The 20,385-nt window shown below is 49.8% G+C and overlaps 1 protein-coding gene across 8 annotated transcripts in view; it reads right to left on the bottom strand.

Moving 5' to 3' along the window:
• The window catches only part of NTM (neurotrimin), a 942,893-nt gene that overhangs the window by 6,785 nt on the left and 915,723 nt on the right, over nucleotides 1–20,385 (bottom strand). For 4 of the 8 annotated variants that reach the window (XM_077894211.1, XM_077894212.1, XM_077894217.1 and 1 more), the window contains exons 5-9: nucleotides 19,651–19,785; nucleotides 17,628–17,748; nucleotides 13,189–13,340; nucleotides 10,042–10,077; nucleotides 4,337–4,369 (exon numbers count right to left, since the gene is read on the bottom strand). In XM_077894211.1, coding sequence (XP_077750337.1) covers nucleotides 4,337–4,369; nucleotides 10,042–10,077; nucleotides 13,189–13,340; nucleotides 17,628–17,748; nucleotides 19,651–19,785 — 477 coding nt within the window. Of the gene's footprint in view, nucleotides 1–4,336; nucleotides 4,370–10,041; nucleotides 10,078–10,175; nucleotides 11,516–13,188; nucleotides 13,341–17,627; nucleotides 17,749–19,650; nucleotides 19,786–20,385 lie in introns of those variants that run through there. The other 4 variants (XM_077894213.1, XM_077894214.1, XM_077894218.1 and 1 more) reach the window with 4 other exon arrangements.

Below are 20,385 nucleotides of genomic sequence, written 5' to 3'. Positions count from 1 at the left end.
TCCCTGCCACATGTTGTGGGCCGGCCCTGCACACGAGGCCGGGGAGGGGCGCTGCCCTGGGTGCACCCTTCTGCAGCTTGGGACCCCCAGATGCATGCTCCCCGCCGGCCAGGAGAGGCGGGGAGGCTCGGGTGACAGTGGCCTCACCCCCCTGCCCGTGCTGAGGCCCTGCCTTGGGTCACGCTCAAGAAGACAGCACACACTGATGGATGGTGGACAGAGAGCTGCCAGGCAGCGAGACCCGGTACCGTGTGCGTCTCCATCTGCCCACTACTGAGCGGTGTCTGCCCAGAAACACCTGGAGGCCCCCAGCTGCCACCCGGTGCACCAGGGAGGCCACATGGCCTATCCCGTGCCACCGCGGCCCCGAGCACCTGGCCTCTTTGTCATGTGGACGAGGTCTTGGTGGACCTAGCTAGTGTCCTGCGCCCTAAAGGGGTCGAGGTGGTGTCAGGTAAGGGGATAGGTGGCCTCTGCTGTGCTCCTGCAGGTGAGGGGAGGCTTGCGTGGATGCGGGCCGCCGGCAGGTGCACAGGAGGGGACAGGACGGGACGGGCCACGTACGGGGTGCAAGAAAGCAGGGAGGTGCCTGACGGGTCCCAGCACTTTCCCGATGGCTTGAAACATAAGCTTTCTGGCCAATGGCGCCTGCGACACACGGGGCCAGGAGTGGTGACCAGCAGGCCGCGTTAGGAGCCCCACATGGGCTGGGGACCCAGTGCGGGCACCTCCTCAGCCTGGGCTGGCTCTGGAGCGCTCCGTGGCGCGGATCGGACAGAGGGACTTAGTGCAGCTGCCCCCAAGGACACGTCCTCACAGATGCCAAAACACCAGGTCAGACCCCTCTGCCCGCCTGAGTCGGATGCCGCAGAGCTTCCAGACACGCCGCTGGCCCATGTGGAGCAGCCTGAAGCCAGCCTTCGGGCCGCCGCGGGGGTCTTCAGCACATGCTGGGGCCCCTGGCCTGGAGGCACTGCCATCTAATTTTACTTCCTAGACCCTTGGGGCAAATCTCTGGTTCTGGGCCAGGGGCTCAAGGGACGGTCCCGAGCTTGAGAGGTACCGTGTGCCCTAACCTCGTGTCCGCGGCCAGGTGGTGCCTGCGCTCAGGAAGTGCTGGGCGCGGCCTTCTGGGCGGCACAAAGTACAGGCCAGCCCCGGGCCGCCCTCCTCCCCTCGGCCCACGCAGGCTACAGGTGACAGGAGCACTCCTGAGCTCCAGGGACTTGCGTCTCAGTCTGGGAGATGCTCGTCTCTAACCGCTGCTCACTGACTGGCTCTGTCCTGGAAAATCTGGCCAGCGCGCTCCGGTGCACGGGCCCTCAGGACCCCCGGGTCACGGGCAGCTGTGTTTTCCGCAGGACACCCTTCCGGAGCCCGGCAGGGAAGCGCGGCCTTCTCGGCTGAGGCTGTGTGTCCCATGCCCCGAGGAAGCCCTGCCGCCTGGCCCAGCTCCCTCGCATCCGGACTCTTGCCCCCACCGAGGCTCACGGCGAGCCACGCAGCTGGATTCAGGGCCAGTGGCCCAGCGGGCCTGGTGGAGCGGGTTCCCGTGATGCTGGTGTCCGCGTGCCTGGCCCCGTGCTTCTGGCCGTGGGCCTCTGAGCCACGGGCCTCTCCCTCAGCCTGTCCTGCCCTCCCAAGCGCGGCCCTGCGGCCCGCTCCCCCCCTCGCCCCGCTGCCCGGCCCGCCGCCCAGAAGATGCTCCGTGGGGAAGGGATGGGGTGCATGCCACTGCTCTGCATTTAGCGGCTCTGGGGTCTTGCCTGCACCCCAACCCCCCGGGCTCCCTCCTGCACCCCCCCACCCAACCTCCCATTTGGAGCCGCCTCTCTGGCAGGAGTCTCACGGAGGCCAGGTGGACAGCTCAGCGGGGACCCGGCTTTGCTACCACGTGGGGAAGTTGGGAGCCCACGTTCGCAGCCAGGGCCTCTGCAGTGCTGCGGGGGGAGCAGGGAAGCACCCCAAGGTGCCTCACAATGGCTGGGCAGATGCCTCTGCAGGTGCGCCCTCCGCGGCTACGCCCCCAGGGTTGCTTTCTGCCTGCGGGAAAGCTCCACGAGGGCCTGCGAGCGGGGTCCTGACCTGTTGCATCACAGAACCCTTCCCACGGAGGACAGGGAGGCCGCCAGGTGTGCCGGGCCTCCTGCCGCAGCATCACTCCCCAAGCTCTCTGCTGTTCCCCGTCCTGGGCCCGCAGAACACTGTTGCTCCTGTGGGGGATCCTGTGGGGGATCACGTCCCTCCAGCCTCCTCCCCCTCCACTCACTCCCCCCACCCCGCCCCGCCTCACCCTCCCCCGGGCATGTCTCGGGAACCTGGCCTGGACAAAGCTCATCCCAAGACCAGGCAGCCCCAGGCGCCCTCCCAGAGAGGCGGGCTGCATCAGCTCTCCTTTCCGCTTCCACAACCGTTCACGGACTGGGCCCTGCCACCTGCGGCCTTGCCCCCTTGAACTTCCCCAGACGCTCATTCCGGGGCACGGTAACTAGGATTCTGTGTTCGTCATGACTCTCACCTGTGTGGGTCCTGCAGCCCTTTCAAAACGTCATAGTCCAGGCCCAAAGCATCATAGTCCAAAGCGTCCACTTTGTAGGACACGCACGACATTCGGTCACCCGCTTGCCACCTGCCTCCTGAGACGCTTTGCCTGCCACACCGCGCCGCACGAGCGCCGGGCACACGGGCATCCCGCCCACTATCTTCCCTTCCCACCCTCATACCCCTGCCCCTCCGCCTGAAATGTCCTTCACCCAAATCACTACCACTCCTTCCAGATTCTGTTCTGGGCCCCAGTTACCTCCTCCAGGCAGACTTCCTTGATTTGGCTCCTGTTTATTCTTTTTTCCACAGCACCATATGCATCCAGCTTTTAAAATACACACCATCTGTGTCCTATTTCCCTTTATTTGTCTAACGTGGGTTTCCTCTTCTGTGCTAGAAGCTCCTTAAGGGCCGGGTCTGTGTCTAACTGGGCCCGTGGCAGGTATTTAACAAATGTTTGTTGAAAAAAAAGGAAGGAACCAGAACATTTTGATGCATACTGATGTGTTCCTGTTTACTTTGTCTCCCTGTTTTCCTTTGTCTTAAGATTCTACTTAGAGAAAAGAGCAAAAAGACCAGCCGAACCAAAGCAAAACACTCTTCCCCTACCTCTATCTCGGTTTTCCCTTCCAAACACCCTTCCCCTCTTTTTCTGTCCCTGAATGTTCTTATGGTTGAGGGAAAGTAGACAAGGAAGTAAAACCATGTTGATTAGGATTTCAGGAAGAGTTCTTGCAGTGGGGAAAGGTGTCCCAGCCCCTCGAAGACACTCAGGTATGAGATGAGGATTATTCTCTTCAGCTCCCAGGGGTGGAAACAGCCTCAGAGGGCTTAAGGGACTTCCCCAGGCTCCCTTGACTTCTGTCTCCAAATACAATATTCTTTCCACTAACTCATGCACTAACCCGTCACATTGTGCAAGTCACACATCTTCCAAAAATGAGGCGGGGAAGTAAGGCCACGGGGCCCGTCCCACCTGGGCTCATGTGGCTACCCCACGCTCGCCAGCACGTGAAAGAAATCTAGGAGACGAGGCCCCTTTGTCCAGGCAGGTGTGGCTCACAGATCCTGGGGCAGGGCTGTCTCAGAGCACCAGCTCAGCACATCCGCCTGGTGACATGAGCCACACAGATGAGGCCTCCGTTTATCACGCAGCCATGCCTCCACGCTGCTGCGGATGCTTTTATTCCCTTTACCTCCTTCAAGAGCTCTGGAGGCCTACAATGACGAGTTACCAGGACAGCTAGGGTCCCAGGGAACTGTGATGAGTGTCAGTGTGTCCATCAGAAACATCTAGTGGGAATGAAAGCCTCAAATAAGACGTGTTTTATTCGTAGCCAAGTGACTCACCCTAGAGCTTCCCCCTCCCTCCCACCACTTCCCTTCCAGCTCCAAGTTAGAAAGAGAGAAAGAGAGAACAGGGTAAGCAAAGGACAGCATGCAAGGCCAGGGTCTAAGAAGATCATTGCATTAGAGCATCTGCATGTAAGGAGAGGCCGGCTTGGTATGGAGCAGCCAAGATGTGGAGCAACTCTGGGCCCTGGCAGGTGCTCATTAGTGCTGCCAGCAAACAGCAGTTAGATGTCTACAAGTGGAAGCTACCCAGGGGGATTGCAGGTCCTTGGAGATAGGTTAATCGAGATTGGCACAGAGATGGCCCAAGGTCAGGGAAGGATCCCACTGGGCTGCTTCCTGGGGTTAGCTCAGAAGAGAAGGCATCTGGGAAGAAAGTGAAGAGGTTTGGATACCCATCCCCACCCAGGCAGAGCGGCCTGGAAATCAATATACCAACCTTTCCAAGGGGTCAGAGCTGTAGTTTTCACTTCTAAAAGAAATTAAAAACAAGCCGCTGTTAAGGTAGAAAGCAGTCAGAGGCATGTGCTTTGCCCTTAGATGGCTCTGGGAAAGAGGTGGCCCTCCTGGCCCCAGGCCTTCCTCAGCCCTCCTGCACTTGGTTCTTGCTGTCCTGACCACAGCCCAGCTCTCCTATGTACATCCCTCCAGTTTGCTGGGAAGTCAGTTGCCATAAGGTTGAGTGGGAGTGGGGGGCTGGGGCAGGATTTGAATGATGGTCAGACTGGATCATCGATCCAATGGAGCCAACACATCCATCTGATGGTAGCAAGGAGACTTGGTGCCCCGGGGAGCCTGAGGCCCCGAGCCAATCAATACTTCTTTGTACAACAACTTTCTTTCTTTGGCCACCAGACTATCCCCTAATTGGTCTGTAGGCCTTAAGTATAAAATTGGCTGATACAAATGGATTATACTGCAGCAATCTGAACACAGGTGTCCATGCCACATTTGAGATGTACAGCGTTGGCATTTATCTACGCATTTTAGAAACCCTGTGCCAGAGGGCTCAGGCTTGTGATGCCTGACTTCCCTTGATGAGCCAGGCTACAGCAAGCAGGCCCAGAGGGGGCAACCTCGTGTGGTGAGACCTGCACCTATGCTGCTACACTTGCACTTGCTAAGTAAGACCTGCTTGTGGAGATGTACTGGGATGCCCGCTTCTCTCTGATGATTAGACCATGAGAGACCCCACATTTCACCAACTCCATGCCTTCTGTACAATCCACAGAGCCTTCCCTGCTAATAGCAGATGTCCTGACTGGCCAGAAGTGGTCCAGTCTCGAATATTTCACTTCCCTCTTTAACTAGGGGTCTCTGTAGTTGTTCAGCCTGGATACAGAGAGGATGCAAAATCCTTTCACAATGCATTTGTATATGAAATCACCATGATTACACTTTATAATATCTTATATCTTATAAGATATCTTAATGTCTTATAATTTCATAAATTATACCTCAATAAAGTTGAAAACAACAAAAAAAAAAGTGCATGGAGTTCTTTGCATAAAAGTGATACCACTCTCTGTGCAAAGGTCCTTGCATATAGGGGATCCCTGGGTGGCTCAGTAGTTCGGCGCTGCCTTTGGTCCAGGGTGTGATCCTGGAGACCCAGGATCAAGTCCTGCATCAGGCTCCCCACATGGAGCCTGCTTCTTCCTCTGCCTGTGTCTCTGCCTCTCTCCCTCTGGGTCTCTCATGAATAAATATATAAAGTCTTAAAAAAAAAAAGTCCTTGCGTATAGAAGGAAGACAACCTGGTTATAATTCAACCTAAACTAACCTAAAACATTGGACCAAAGTCAGATGAATATATATGTATGTATTCAAGCTCTCTATCTATTCTTTAAGCGCACTTGAGATATAATATCCCTCTTGACCGAAGTGGACATTAGCCAACGCTGGGAAGCCACTCTGAAAAAGATGTAAGAGGTGATGTATGATCAAAGATCAAAAGTACGATTCACAGATCTGATGTCAAGTCAAGGTAGTAGAGAAAAGCCAGGAGTGCTGGTTCCACGTCATCTGTGCATTTAGCAAGGACAGTTCCTTGGGATGATTGATGGGGCCTCAAGACCCACCCAGAAGCAAAGGTGGGGCTGTTTTCATGAAGTGTCTCATTCAGGCACCACTGACTTGAGTCTCTCTGTACCAGGGAGAAGGATGACTGGCAGGAGGAAAGAGGAAGAGGGACTCATGGACGAAAAAGTAGTCATAGGCCTCCGACCCCAAACCACAAGCAGGCAGATGTAGGAACATTTGGTGGGGGCAGCCATAGACTGATGGGGTGCTAGTTTAGACTCTGCTGGAGGAAGGACACAGAGGAGGGTTCTACTTGGTAGTTTGTTGGCTCTAACAGAAAGGAATTAACGGAAAGCGTAAGTTCCCACCAGTGATCTAGACCAGTTGTGATTTTCTGAAAGGCAAAGATCTATAAACAGCTTCATCTGAATTTTTCCAGTCCAGCTACTCTTCTTCCTGAATGTCTAACACACACTACTTGAATAAGGTCAGTACTCTTCAGCGTCCACCTCGTAAAGGACTATCTGACATTCATCCTTAGCTAGAGTGTATCCTTGAGCTTTTCCAGGTCGCACTGTTTCGAAACTTCTTGTTAAATGAAGTTGACCAGAAGTCCCCCTTACCTATCATCACAACGGGGGCGGGGAGGGGGGGGGGAAGTGCAGCCAAGATATTCTTTTTTTTTTCAGCCAAGATATTCTTTATATTTACTCTGATGCTGCACTCCATCCCACCCGCTTTGATTTGGAGCCAAGGAGAGACGCAGAAATGCTAACATGCTTCCCATATCATGCGCGATGTGGTATCGCTGTTGCACCAGTGTGCAGGAGTGTGAGCCTTGCTTGAATCTTCAAGGTGCGTCCGAGCCACCCATAGGCTCATGTTTTTGAGTTCATTCTTGGCTATCAAGAAAACAAAAGATCCCTGAAAATCCAACCATTTTCAAGTATTTTCCTTGCCAAGGTTTGACTGAAGTTTGTGATTTTTTTTTTGTTGATATATTAATGAGAAGCCATGTATAATTGGATAAAGTATTGAAAATAAAGATAGAATGAAAGGAAAGAAAAGAAAAAAGAAAAGAAAGAAAAGAAAAGAGAAAAGAAAAGAAAAGAAAGAAAAGAAAAGAAAAGAAAAGAAAAGAAAAGAAAAGAAAAGAAAAGAAAAGAAAAGAAAAGAAAAAAGAAAGAACCACTACCCTCAAGTCTCTTCGTCGGTGTCTGCGGCCAATCCAGAATGTGATCTCTCTGCCACCGAAGCCAATGCTTGCAGCTAAACCTAAGTGCCTAGGCTTCTGTTTGATTCTGGGGCAGAGGAGAGCTGGTTGTATGCCAGCGCGGTACAGTCGCCATCCAGAAAGAGGATGGGAGACCGCCTTTCTCTACCTTCAGTATTTAGACACACGTGCCAGAGAAGCGCTCACTGCTGGGTGGCTGCGCCTAATTAACTACCTTTAATCCTCTGCAGGGAAGGACTGATCATCTTTCCTGCTGCAATTTTTTCCTTCTGATACACAGAGTTTACTTACTCCCCCATTCTTTAATAAGTTGGTTTGACAGTCACTGCGAGGTTCACAGGCATTAATCAGCCAACCTTTCCCAGCCCACTGATACCATCAAATCTGACTTCATGCCTAGGAGATAAAAGACAAAGGACAGCGGATGGGAAATGAACAGCTACCAAGACGCTGAGTTTGCAGAATGGGCCCCGGCACGCTCGCCTGCGAGGGAGCTCGGTGAGGGATGGTGGTGCATCCCCGAGTCCTTATTTATCATGGCAGGAGTCCTGTACCACCAAATATTAATACGAGAGGGTGACATGCAATCTGTTGTGTTTGCAAAAGGGGAGCAGAGAAATACTTCATGGGTGGCAGAAAATGCTGAGGAGGAATGAAATTCTCTTATCAGAATCTCTCTAGTCCGTCCAGATATTGGGTAACAAAACAGCTGAGAACTTCTCTTAAAGCCAAGTGTACCTTGTCCGTGGAAATCCATGCATTTGTATGAATCTTGCTTGGTATTTTTGAGATAAGATGAGCATAACTTAGGGGTATTCCCTGAGAAAATAGATAGCAGACTAGCAAAGGAGGAGGTAAAAAAAAAGAAAAGAAAAAAGAAAAAAAGAAAGAACTCAGATGAATGGAGAAATGCCCCAGGTGCAAGGTCTGTTTTCTCCAAGATATTCTTCAGTTGTACAAGAGTCCAATAGCTGTCCTGAAGACCGCGCTAATCCAAATCTTGGAACATTCCAGATTGTCTGTAATCTACAACTTTTGGCAATGACCCATTGCCCTGTACTCAACAAGAAGGAGGTGGGGTTGAGAGCACTCTGAGAATCTGAGAGCTGGCGCCCAGATCCTGTCACCCAAATGCACTGTTGCAGCAGAGAGGAGGGAGGCAGAGGGGTGGAGCCTGGCCATTAGGTGTCCTGCTCCCACTCCCGTGCTCAGCGGCCAGACACGACTTGTGTGTTTCTAGTCCGTATTGTCATCATTGGTTCTGGTGTGGGACGGTGGCCCCTCCATCAGCTGAGCACACCTTCAGGTAAATTCTAACCCAGAAGCAGCCACTGCCTCTTTTAAAATCTCCTACTCTCTCTGCAAATAAAGAGCTAAGTGATCCGAATGAGCTTGGTCACTTCTGAAAGCACAGCCTCTCACACCGTCTCTCTTCGTTCCCGTCCTGCACGCCTCCCTTTTACCATTTATGGTTAGCTACTCTCCTAACGCTCTTGGTTCTAGGTCCGTGGATATCCTTGCACTGGGGCTCAACAAACACAAGTCGAATCATAAATGGGACCTGATATCTCCATTGACTTCACTTTTACTTTCTATTCCTTTGTTGCATTTTCCTGTTTGCGGTGCCCTCACTACGGCACCCAGCATCACAAGGTGAGGGACGCAGTCCTGAATCTTTTCCTGATAAAAGTATTTTTTGCTCGTGTGTCAAGGAGCTTCCCATATAACGTATCTGTATCTCCTTCCCTCTCCTTTCCCACCTTGCAAGCCTACGGCCAGCCTCCAAAGATTGTTTGCACGGCAGATGGGAAGGGATGCAGGGGATGGGTGTGGGGGCAGATGGGATGAGACAGGGCAGGGGTTGGGGCGGGAGGTGGGCAAAGCCTCACAGCTGCCTTCCTGCCGAGCCACCCTGTGGTCAGCACTGTCCTTGGGAGGAGAAGAGCGGCAGGTGCAGCATGAGCCTCCTCCAGCCCTCGGCCAGGCTCCCTGCTGCCCCAATGCTCAGGCACAGTCAGCGACACCCCCTCCGCTAGGCTAGCGGACCTTCGTGAGTCACTTACGCTGGGCTGGCGGGCCTTGGGAAAGTCAGAGAGGCTGTGTGCACCTGGGCAGGAGACGCAGGAGCTGTGTCTGGGGAAGGGCTTAACGGGAGATGAGATGAAGAGGGCCCGGGCACAAGAGTTTTGACTCTGTGACGTGACACCAAGGGAATTCTTGCCTTTCAGCCTGCATCTGGAGATGGGACGGGGACGATTCAAAATGCACCTGGCAGTGTTCAAAGCCTTTCTACTATGCAGTTTCAGCTGAACGTTGGGACAACTCTAAGGTATATAAGGCAGATCGATTCTATTTTATAGAAGAGGAAATTGAGTCTCAATAACATTTAGCACAGCTCCACTAAGCGTCAGGCTCTGAACTAGATCTCGGTGGCATCTCCCTCCAGGTCACTGCTTACAGACTCTCATGCCTGCTGCATCCTGCCCACCTGCTTTTCTTGGAGAATCTTGCTGCGAACCAGCTGACGCATTTCAGGGAATGCCTACCTCTTCACACACACGGTGTTTGCTTCTGTGGCTCAGGGGCGGCTGAGAAGATTTTTCCTATGAAAACTGCTCAGTGGGTTGGACTGTCTCCCTACTGGTTCAAACTCATGCTCTCTACCTTCAGCCTTTACACTGATCTCCACCCTCCTGGCCCTTCTGGGGCAGTGTGTGCATGGAGAGAGGAAAGCTACCCTTGGAGCTCCATCAGCTCCAGTGACCTTAGCTTTCTCGAGCATCCTCTAAGCAACTTCACAGACAGGTAATGAGGGGTGGGAGGGGGGGAGGGGGGACTTCGGGAGAAAGGGGAGGGGAGAAAAACCATAAAGCAAGGGGGATACTGACCTTGCAACAAAGTTGAGCTTGTAGGCTCATTTAGTTCTAAATCGGGTGAGGGACATACAGGAGAGAAAAATGAAAACAAACACATATATTATATACAGCCGCTATATATTCATCATATATAGTTTGTATACTGCCTTTCACATACATTTCTGGGGGGGGGGGTGGATAAATAAAGGAAGACACAAAAACCAAAGGTGGTAGGACAAGATGCAGCATGAGAAACACTAACGTGCCTTATGCTTCCATCCTTGGACGCGATGGTTGAAGAGTGAAGGAGATGGCCACTCATACATTTCCCAGAGCTGTGCTGAGCTGAGGGGCTGATGTGGCAACAAAGGACCAAAGTCCCTTCCCAGATGAGGTTTCTTACCCTCCCCCAACATTGTCTCAGTTTGGGAGACCAAGCTCAGGAACTTCTGGTCCCGTGGCACCGCAGCAGGAGCAAGATGGCCCAAGAACCACCACGATGGGGGCCCTGCAATCCCTGCAGCCTTAGGGAGCAGGTGCGCAGGACACTGGTTCACCATAGGAAGGATTACCCTGCTCCATCTGGCTTAAGGGGCCCCGACATACTGGCCAGGATGGAGCCTCCCTGCACAGCACTCTTCACTTTCCAACGTTCAGGTCACATGATGAGGGAATGCGATTTGTGTGAAAGTTGGTGGCACAATGGAGATAGTTAGCTGGCTTTCTGTGGTGCTAGAGGAGAATGGGCTGCATCACAAAGTTCACACATTTGCATAACACAAATGCTGCTTTCCCGTGGCCCTAGTCTGCTTGAAGGGTCCGGGCTGGGGGTCTGCTGACAATGGGAGATGACACAGAAAACTCCCGTAGAAGTTTGTATTTATTGCTGATGGTGGGCTCCATCACGAGTTTTGGGGCTGCCCTGTCTGGACTAAACTTCAGTGAGAGCCAGTGGGGTGGAAACACCCACCTCGCACACTAAGGACGTTTACTAGTTCCGCGGAATTATGTCAGCCGCTGTGATGGGCACAAATGGTCTCTCATTTGAGGCTTGAAAATTGCTTTCTGTTGGATTAAATTTGGAAAATGCTCCAGCCTTTTCTCCCTCTTAGAGATTTAGCATGTAAGGAAAAGCTCTGAAACCTCCGCATTAAAGAACATTCCCGGGTATAACCCATTCATCTTGGTTGATCCAGTCTTTCTAAACTTATCTGAACACATACTATCACGTTTTCATTTTTTTTTCTGTATTTTTGTTTGTTTGTTTGTTGTTTGTTGTTTTGAGAAGCCTGGGCTCTAGAGGGCTGGCAATTGGAGGAACGTCCCAGTGACACACAGGGTGGATGCAGACAGACCAATGGTGGGGAGGCAGAGGTTCTAATCGCCACCCAGGGGTCTGCTGAGAAGAGCAGATTTATGGCGCATGCTTCACTGCATTCTTTGTCACAAACGTCAGCTATTTCACTCTTCAGGTTTGTGCCTTCTCCATGTTCTCATCTTCAGATGGCTTAAGGGGAAGAGGCCAGGGAATTAGACAGTAGTGATAAAGCCAATTGCAAAACCATGTCATGCATCCCAATCAGAAGAGCAAGGAGGTCAAAGGAGGAGGAAGACTGTTTACAGGAATGAGGGCTGCTGTGGGTGGAGGGCAGGGCTGGGGAGGGGTGGATGGCACCGCTAGGAGAGCCTCAGATTTGCAAGGCCAGGGAAGGAGGGGTCCGTTCCTTTATAATCCCGGCCCTTCTGTTTCTGCAGACAGACACCTGCCAGAAAGCCGAAAAGGCCTGACAAATGTGAGGGGCAATTATGACTATCCCTGTGTGAGAGATGTCAGACAGATCAATCACTCTAATCACAGCTCTGCCCATTCTGAGCTCCCAGCTCTGGGATCAAGGCAGCCATCCCCTTCCCAGCCCCCTTTGGATAAAGCTGGGCTTTGTTTTATGTGCTGGATAGAAGGGGGGCCGAATAGGATTTGGAAGCAGAGATGGGACAATGGAGCAGCACAGGTGTATTCGGGGTTTGCTGGATACACTGCACCCTGGAGGGAGGTGGTAGGCACTGGGGGTGAGGGTGAGAGACCTGAAGCTATTGGGGTTTTCCAGGAGTTCTCAGAGAAAAAAGGCATTCCTGTTCTTGCTAATTGCTAATTTCCTCACTTTCCCTCGCATCATATTCAAGAGTGCTTGGCACCAGGGCAGACTAGGGGAATGGATTTGAACAATGCCAACGTCCTGAACTTGCGAGGGCGTGGAGGGATTTCCCCTCAAAGGCAACCTTTGGGCCTCAAAGGCCTGCAGGGTGAACCTGCATCTCCCAAGGGCTGCAAGTCATTGCCAGAGCCTGCAGTCCCGGCTGCTGACACGGACCTCCACACCCAGGCTCACCTCCGTGTCCTTGCTGGAGACATCCAGGGTCTGTGAGGGAGCTGGTTTGTTTGCTTCCTTTACTTGCTTCTGGCACCAATATAGTTGCCAGGTGTGTAAGGAAGAGCGATTTGCTGTGCACACTTTAGCCCTCCAATAAACAGTTGTGTAATGAATTAATGCATGAATGACTATGTGACTTCTGGCGGGATGGTGGCTTGGCTGGACAAATATATCTTAATCCAGTCAGACAACACCCTTTGACACAAATGAAGAGCAAGGAAATCCCTGTTTCCTTTGTGAATTCTCCCTCTGAAGCTAATATTCAGGATCCCGAGGCCCATGACTCTACTCTTATAAATAGAATCCAGTTTCTCCTATGTCCCAACAGCCGGGAAAAAGTTCAGAAATGGTAACATTTTACACTGGTCTGGTGAACAAAGTATTGAAATAGTGAATGTCCCTCTATGAATGCTTCACTATTATACCCAATTCGAACCCCCAAACCTAGTCAATTGAGGAGATCTTGAAGAGAAAAAAATGTTCTCCATCCCAACATCCTTTTCTCCTGCCTCAGGGTTTTGCCCATTACAAATGAAACGTGAGCATTCTTTCTCATTTTCTCCCGGCTACCGGTGCCCATCCATGCACTAGCTTTCTCTGTCACTCTCCTCCCCTCTCTTCTCACTCACCTCTGCCCAGCTTCTCCTGATTCTCTTGCATGTGCCACCCCGTCCCGGCTGTTCCTTCCAACTCCTTCTGTCCCACGTGACCCTTTCCTGCTTTCACTGCCCAGCTCAGGGCTCAGTCTTACCAAATAGTGTGATGCTGGCATTGGTGTGGCCCAACTTATTGGAGGCCACACAGGTGTAGTTCCCATAGTCGTGCTCAGAGACATTGAAGAAGATGAGTTTTGAGAGAAAAGGTCTGTTTTCCACTTTGACCCCCTTCTTTCCTTCAACCAGTCTGAGAGAAACAAGAGAGAGACAAAAACGGAGAAAAAAAGGAGACGGTTATATTTTTCTCATAGGAGGAGGACAGACTCTGGAATGAATGATCGTCTTATTGACTCCTTTCTGACATTATGATGATGACTTTTTCTCCCCTGCTCAAGTACACAAGTTTACACACAATGACATATAGTTGTATTTCTCTATTTTTGTGCATGTGCTTGGAGACACTCTTGGCACTACACAGATAGCCACCACCTTCCCTGAAGGCAGGTGATGAGCCTGCTGTGTGACATTCAGACAGTCATATCCACTCAGTAGGTGCTCCAAGTGTGGACATAATTGATGCTGATGATAAGATTAATGAAGATGATGATGATGGCAACCATAAAAAAAAAAAAAAAAACCCAAAACCCTCAATGTTGGGAGAGAAGAACCTGAGGGGTTTGAAAGAACAAAGCGTTTTCAAGGACTTGGGTAATAAATAAAGAATTATGAACTTGAAGCATTCTACAGATAATAGCTTATTTTTGGTGGTGAATAGGATACAAGAACCTAGGATCACTTTTAGATCACTTCAGAGCGGGGTAGTCTGAGGGGCTTGGGGAAGTGGTCTGCCCAGAGTATTATCATTACTCAGTCCAGAAAGGATTATAGATCCTAAGCACATGACCATCTAGAGCCTGGACAGTCTCCCTGAGCGACCCGTTAATGGCCGCCCAATACACCACAAGGGCTGTCCTTGGTGGTAGGGAAGGGCCACAGAGGGTGAGTGGGGAAAACACATATACCTGCTAGAACCATGGATACCTCTACTGGGCAGGTGGAGAGCATAAGGAGAACACTGCTTAGGGGCTGGTGGGCTCATATCCTCTATCTCAGGATGCTGTGAGCAAAAATTCCTACTACCATTGCATGTCTACACGGAAATTATGAGACCAACCCTCTTCCTTTTAAAAGCTCTGCAATGTCCTATTTCAGAGAATGGGCCTGAAGCCAACCTTTTACTTTCCCTGAAATAATTTGTCTTCCTTGCCCAGAAGCTGAGCCTATGCTATGGGAAAGATACATTTTAGGGAGAGAAATCCTTCTGAATGGAGGATCTCAGGGAGCATGGTTTAGGGCTTGGCTGGGACAGGATGTGTAGGAAGTAAACAATGTCAAGGTAGATGTGCATCGGAACAGGCTCAGGGGACAGGAATTGGGGCCAATGGTTGGTTTCGGAGTCATCAGACTGAAAAATATAATATTCAAGGCAGAATAGAAAGTGAAGCCCAGCAAGACAATGATGAGAAAATGCTCCATAAACTATAAAATGTTATTCAATATACTATATTTCTGTGGGGTCAGACATCAAGACCTCCCGCCTGTCCCTGGGTTCCAGCATGTTTCTGGCACAGAGGACAGTTGCTTCGTCATCATCTGAAGATGTTGTCTCTGTAGGACTACAGAACGGCTTTCGCCGTCACCCCAACCCCTGATCAGAAGAGAAAGTCAGGCTCTGGCTTCGGTTCTCGCTCAACATCTGTCTCCTGGGAAGTCAAAAAAGGTTGGCTGGAGGAATTTGCTTGCTTTTCATTATGTAGATTTTCCTCCGGGAGCTTTTTCTCTCTCCTAAGCTAGGGGCAGTGAACTGGCCTGAGTCCACGGACTTCATTAAAGTGTGAGCGCTGTAGGAAGGGAATGAGGCGCCCGGCTGTGCTGCCAGACGCCACCCTTCTCTTTCCAGCTTGTTACGTAGATATTGATCCTCTAGGGGGTGCTGTCCAGAGAAAGCCCTACAAGCCCACCCACCAGGAGGTTTTCCAGAGCTCTTCAAGTGTATTGATCCCATTTGCCATTTTGACGCCCTTCCTGGCCTGGGGAGGAAGCCTTCACATCAGAACCAAGCTGTGAATTAGATTTCAGCGCTGCAGTGGGGAGAGACACTTACCCGGAGCAGGCTCCTGCTTGACAGCTCTGAAATGTCTTTAGCTAAAAGCAGGGTGGAGTGGCGCACAGTGCTTTGCAGCACTTTGCAGCTTCTGGAACGGCACACTTGCCTCTTCTCTGTGTGGTCACACATTTCCCCGTCCCATATTGCTCCCAGCCTTTGGGTTTTTAGTGAATCTGAGGCTTTTCATTGGCTCATGCCCCCATGGATGGGTGGATCTTATCAAGTACAGCATCCTATTTTTTTCTCCCTTTGATTGATGACACACACAGTGCAGCTGGGCAGTACTAGTACATAGACAAAAGAGACTTCTACCCTAAATTTTGAGAAAACTGCCTGTCCCCAACATATAAACACCGTTGATTTGCCCCAGATGTCTGCTTATGTCCCTGGAAATGGAGCTAGAGTAGAGCTGCTCCCCCTCCACGGGGTCCGCCTGGAGGAAAGGTTGCCTGCCAGCCTCAGTGGCACAGGATGGATCGGCAGTGACAAGGACTTCGCAGCCAGAGCGGCTCTTGCTGAGCTGGGTGTCAAGAGGACAGACAACTCCACTCAGTGGGAGAGTACTGGAAATAAATAAATGAGAAGCACATGGAAAACTGACCAGCATCAGTTAAAGGGGAGAGAGGAGCCACCATAAGAAGAGCTTGGACAGTGGGGGATCAAGGCTGCTTGAGCCAGGGGTGTCTGAAGTCTCCTAGGGACCCGACTGGGCTTTCTTCCTCCTGGGAAAATAATGCATACCCAGCGCCTCTCCTGTGACACAGGGGGCACAAAGCAGGGCCGTCTTTTCCTTTTTTCTCACCACTGGCCATTTATGCCCATGTCTATGTCTACGGCCACATCGCTTTTCCTCCACATATTTTAAGATCTCACTTTCTCCTACATTTTTGCTTGTATTTTTTTTTCCATAAAGAATTAATACAAAAATAGGATGCATCTTATCCGTTTGGGGAAAGACCTGGGTAATCGAAGGTTCAGGAAATGGCTGTGTAGCTCCGTGGTGTTTTGTTACTGTGTTTCTGTTTCTTCTAGGCTTTCACATAGGAGGCCCCTTAGTGGGAAGAGGGAGGGACAAGGAAAGCAGGACTTGCAAGAAAAATGCTTCTTTAATGGGAAGATGTTACTCCTTTCCGCTTGATTCTGAATTCTTAGAAGGGGGAAGCCAGCTATTTCTTATCTCTTCATGTGTTTGCTTTTCTTCTTTCTGCCTCACACGCTTCGTCTCTAAAATGGGCCGAATGAATAGGATACACCTTGTTAAGGAGCTTCCGGACTTTGTACTTCAAGATGGAAAAGCACTGCTTCTCATTTGGAAGGATTATGAGAGGACACAACGACTCTCATGACGGAGTGACGTATTTCCGAGACAGGGAAGGCTTTCGGATGCTGAGCAACCTCATCCAGAAAGAAACCCAAGACGCGCTGTGGATGTTCTAGGTAGCAGGGGCACAGCTGGGTCACTGCTGGCCTGCACCTGCTCAGCGCTCCCCTTCTCGCCATCTCCCTTGGGCTGTTTGTCTTCTGCAGCTTCTCGGCCCTGTAACGCCTTCCTCCTCCACCCCATACACACCCCAGACAGTTTTGCATCACCCCCTCCTCGGTTCTATTAAAGTGTTTGAACATGGGCAGCTCTCGCACATTTATTCGTTGTTCACCCACCTTAAAATAGCTCTTTGATCACAGTAATTGTCGTGTTGCCTGGCTGTTCTGAGCTGCTGAACCCTGTGCTAACTCGCCATTTGAGAACTCCTCGCAATGACAATCTTCCCTGAATCACAACAGATACCCCGATGATGGCTGCAACAATGAGAAGGAAGGGAACAGTCCCCTTTCTTTTCCTTTACCTTGAAAGAACAACCCGGGCAGAAAGGGAAGGCTAAAGCGGGTCATGGACTCTTTTATCTATTCCTACCGATGGTGTCCGGGACTGACCTGGAGACCTGCTAACTTCTTGGCCACTCCCAGCGCCCCGAGAACATTCCCAGCTTCTTAATGCAAGCCACACAGTGTGTTAAAAATAGCTTTGGGCAGAACACTTTATTTTCTTGGCTTACAAAAAAATTCACAGGCCTTTCAACGTTTCTGGTGGCCTTTCTTAGAGACTTTGCTTTTCCAAAAAAAAAAAAAAAAGAAAATGTTTTCTTTCAGGCCCGTTGATTGGCGAGCGCTAACTCTGCATAGAAATGTTAAAAGCAGAGCTGAAAATCATGAATAATCAGAAAATATATCCTCTGCCCCCAACCCCTTGATAGCTAGTGGGAACTAGAAGAAAATTTTTCAGAGATTCATTTGTAACCATCCGGAATCAGGAACCTGGAAAAACATCCTTCTCCTTGGGGGCAGGTGGGGTAGGGAGGGAGTCTTTACCTTTTGTCATCCTTGTACCACTGGAATTCTGCGGAGGGAACAGCTGAGGCCTCACACTGCAGTGTTCCCTTCTGTCCCACAGGGACCCCTGTCCCCTTAGCTTCTGAAATGTATGGTGGATCTGCAGAGAGAAGATGTGCGGTAGCATTTTAAAACACATCCTAAAATGAGGCAGGCTGCCTCATTCACTGGGTTTGGTTTTTCCTCCCTGCTCTACCTCTGCTTGCTTGAGCTGACAAGTTGATACACGAATTGCGCCAGAGAGTGAAACCATTCAACACGGTGCTAAGGAAAAGCTTGCCTTCCTAGCAGGTATTGCTGCTGTTTCCCTCTGTGCAGAGGTGGGATGACCAGGTATTCAGGCTTTTTTCCTGTTTAAACTTTTTAACTTTCGTGGGAGAATGCCAGCCCATCAACCCTACATTCCTTTAATCTGCCTTATAGAATTCCTGCACACCAGGTTCTTGCCAGAGTCTATAACCTCGAACCATTCAATTCCCATCAAAAGCTCAGTTGCAAGAAATAATATTCATAGAGAATTGCCTGAAGGATAGACAGATCAGTCATTCTTCCAGGTATCCCAAAATGGATCCTTGAATCAAGCCAGACCGAACTAGACCTGTAAACTTGGCCTGCTTTCATTTGAAGTCTTTACCTAACTACCCTTGGCAATTCCAACCATTTGCATTGAAGTGCATTATGAAAAACAGCCGTAATAAACTTGGCATTCTATTTATTGCAGAAATATCGTGCGTGATGTTGTTGACTATATCTCAAAGCGATCTATTTGTGGAGACACTAAAGAGAAATTTCTCTTGGGTCTCGGTACCAGGAAAAGCAGTGTTTCTCCCGAGCAACGAGTTTACTTTCATCTTATGGACATAAACCTTAAAGCAGATGATGTCTCCTCGCTTTGATTTCACAACTCAGAGCCAAATTCTGCACCTGCATCTACTCTCCTTGTGGTATGTGTTTCCTGTGTTCATTTATCCCTAGCTTTCACTTATCATCCTAAATAGGTTTTCCCTTTGCTCACATCATCTTATTCTCCAGGTTAATTTTTATTAACTGAAAGTCATTTCGAGTCTCTTAAAAAAAATCGGTGGCACAAATTTTGATATATATATAGAGACTCGAAATGACTTTCAGTTAATATATATATATATATAAAACAGTAGCATTGTTATACCTATTTCTTTGCTTCTTAAAGTGCTGTGTATTAAGTAGATTCAAATTGTAACAGAAAGCAAAATAGTCAAGAATGAGTAATCACTAAGGCACAATATCCTTCCCACACCTCCATCCCACCCAAGGTTTGAAAAGGAAAGGCTTCTTGGTTTAGTTCTTGGGTCCCATCCTGTCGTGAGACTTCCTGAAATGAGCATAACAGAGAAAACTTTCAAAATGTCATACGGAACTGAGTCAGGGTGTACTATGAGAAGTCAAGAGGAGAGAGGATGAGGAAGAAGGGGAGAAGTCGTGGAGGGTCAATGTCAGAGGGAACCCTGGTGGTATGTTTATTTATACTTAAATCTGGAATGTGTATTTCACCCATCAACATATGTAATCACAAAAGTACGAGGTCGCATAAATACCCCGTAAATATGTACCACAAATTTCCATAAATATATCACATATTTCCCTTGTACCCCTAGCATTGCGCTCCCCACAATGGAGATGGCTGGACTAGAGAGTGAGGAGCTTGGAAACATTTTGAGGAAAGTATGGGAAAAATTGGGATTCAAGGACACATTTCTATAAATTATTCATTGAAGGCCATTTAATGATCTTCCAGGAATATAAGTCAAGTTTGGGGATTATATTAAATTACTTTCAGCTGCAATTTGTTTTAAACTCGAATTTGGAATTGTTTCTCTTGAAGCAGAGAATGGACAATGATATGGCACTGCTTCCCATCCCAGCCTGAGTCAGCAGCTGGCTCTGTGATCCGGCCCTTTGCTGTGGCCACGACCGTAGCCAGCCCGGCACATGTGCAGGGCGAGGGGCTCCTGAGACCACTTACAGTTCACGGTGACCTTTACTCTCCGGACCACTGGTGCAGCCACGTCATTGGAGGCGCTGCACTCGTAGTCTCCCGACTGCTCCCGCGTGATGCCCTGGATTTCCAGGTATTCGTCTTCACTCACAAAGCCCACAGCTGCAGGAGAAGGTGCGGTGAGAAAACAAACAGAACAAAACAAAACACCAAAAGTATGAACTTAGAAAATAAAGTATAAAATGGCTATGTCTGCTGAGAATTGTGCCATTTCCAAGTTCCGACTCTTGGGAACGATGCCCGTTCTCCATCCCCCAACTCCCTGCCCTTTTACTGCTTCCATCATCAACTTTCCTTTAGTTCCCCAGTGGACCAGCTGAAATGTTTGTGCTCCTGCCTAGACTAAACACAGAGTCTGGAGAATTACTGGTCCTCGATAAGTGATTAATAATTTTGACATTTACGCTGCCCAAATCTTACCAAGCAGTGGGGCTCTGGGATCTAAGTTAGGTGCCATAGGTGACTAGTAACTCAGATTTCAAGGTACATTGAGGCTGAACCTTGAAGCATAGAGCTGATCACTGCATCCCAGACCATGAGTCAATTAAATTAAAAATATCACACTAGCAGTTACATACACACACACGCACGCACAAGCCATAAAAGGCAGTGGAGGCACTGATAAAATAAATTTAGACTCCTATTTTTAGATTTAGACACTCAGTAAGATAAGCAAATTTTAATCACAAATATGGAAGAAAA

Source organism: Canis aureus, chromosome 3 (genome assembly GCF_053574225.1).
Source record: "Canis aureus isolate CA01 chromosome 3, VMU_Caureus_v.1.0, whole genome shotgun sequence".
Classification (NCBI taxonomy): domain Eukaryota; kingdom Metazoa; phylum Chordata; class Mammalia; order Carnivora; family Canidae; genus Canis; species Canis aureus.
The sequence above is the reverse complement of the archived record's forward strand: the minus strand, read 5'-3'. Positions and strand labels throughout refer to the sequence as shown.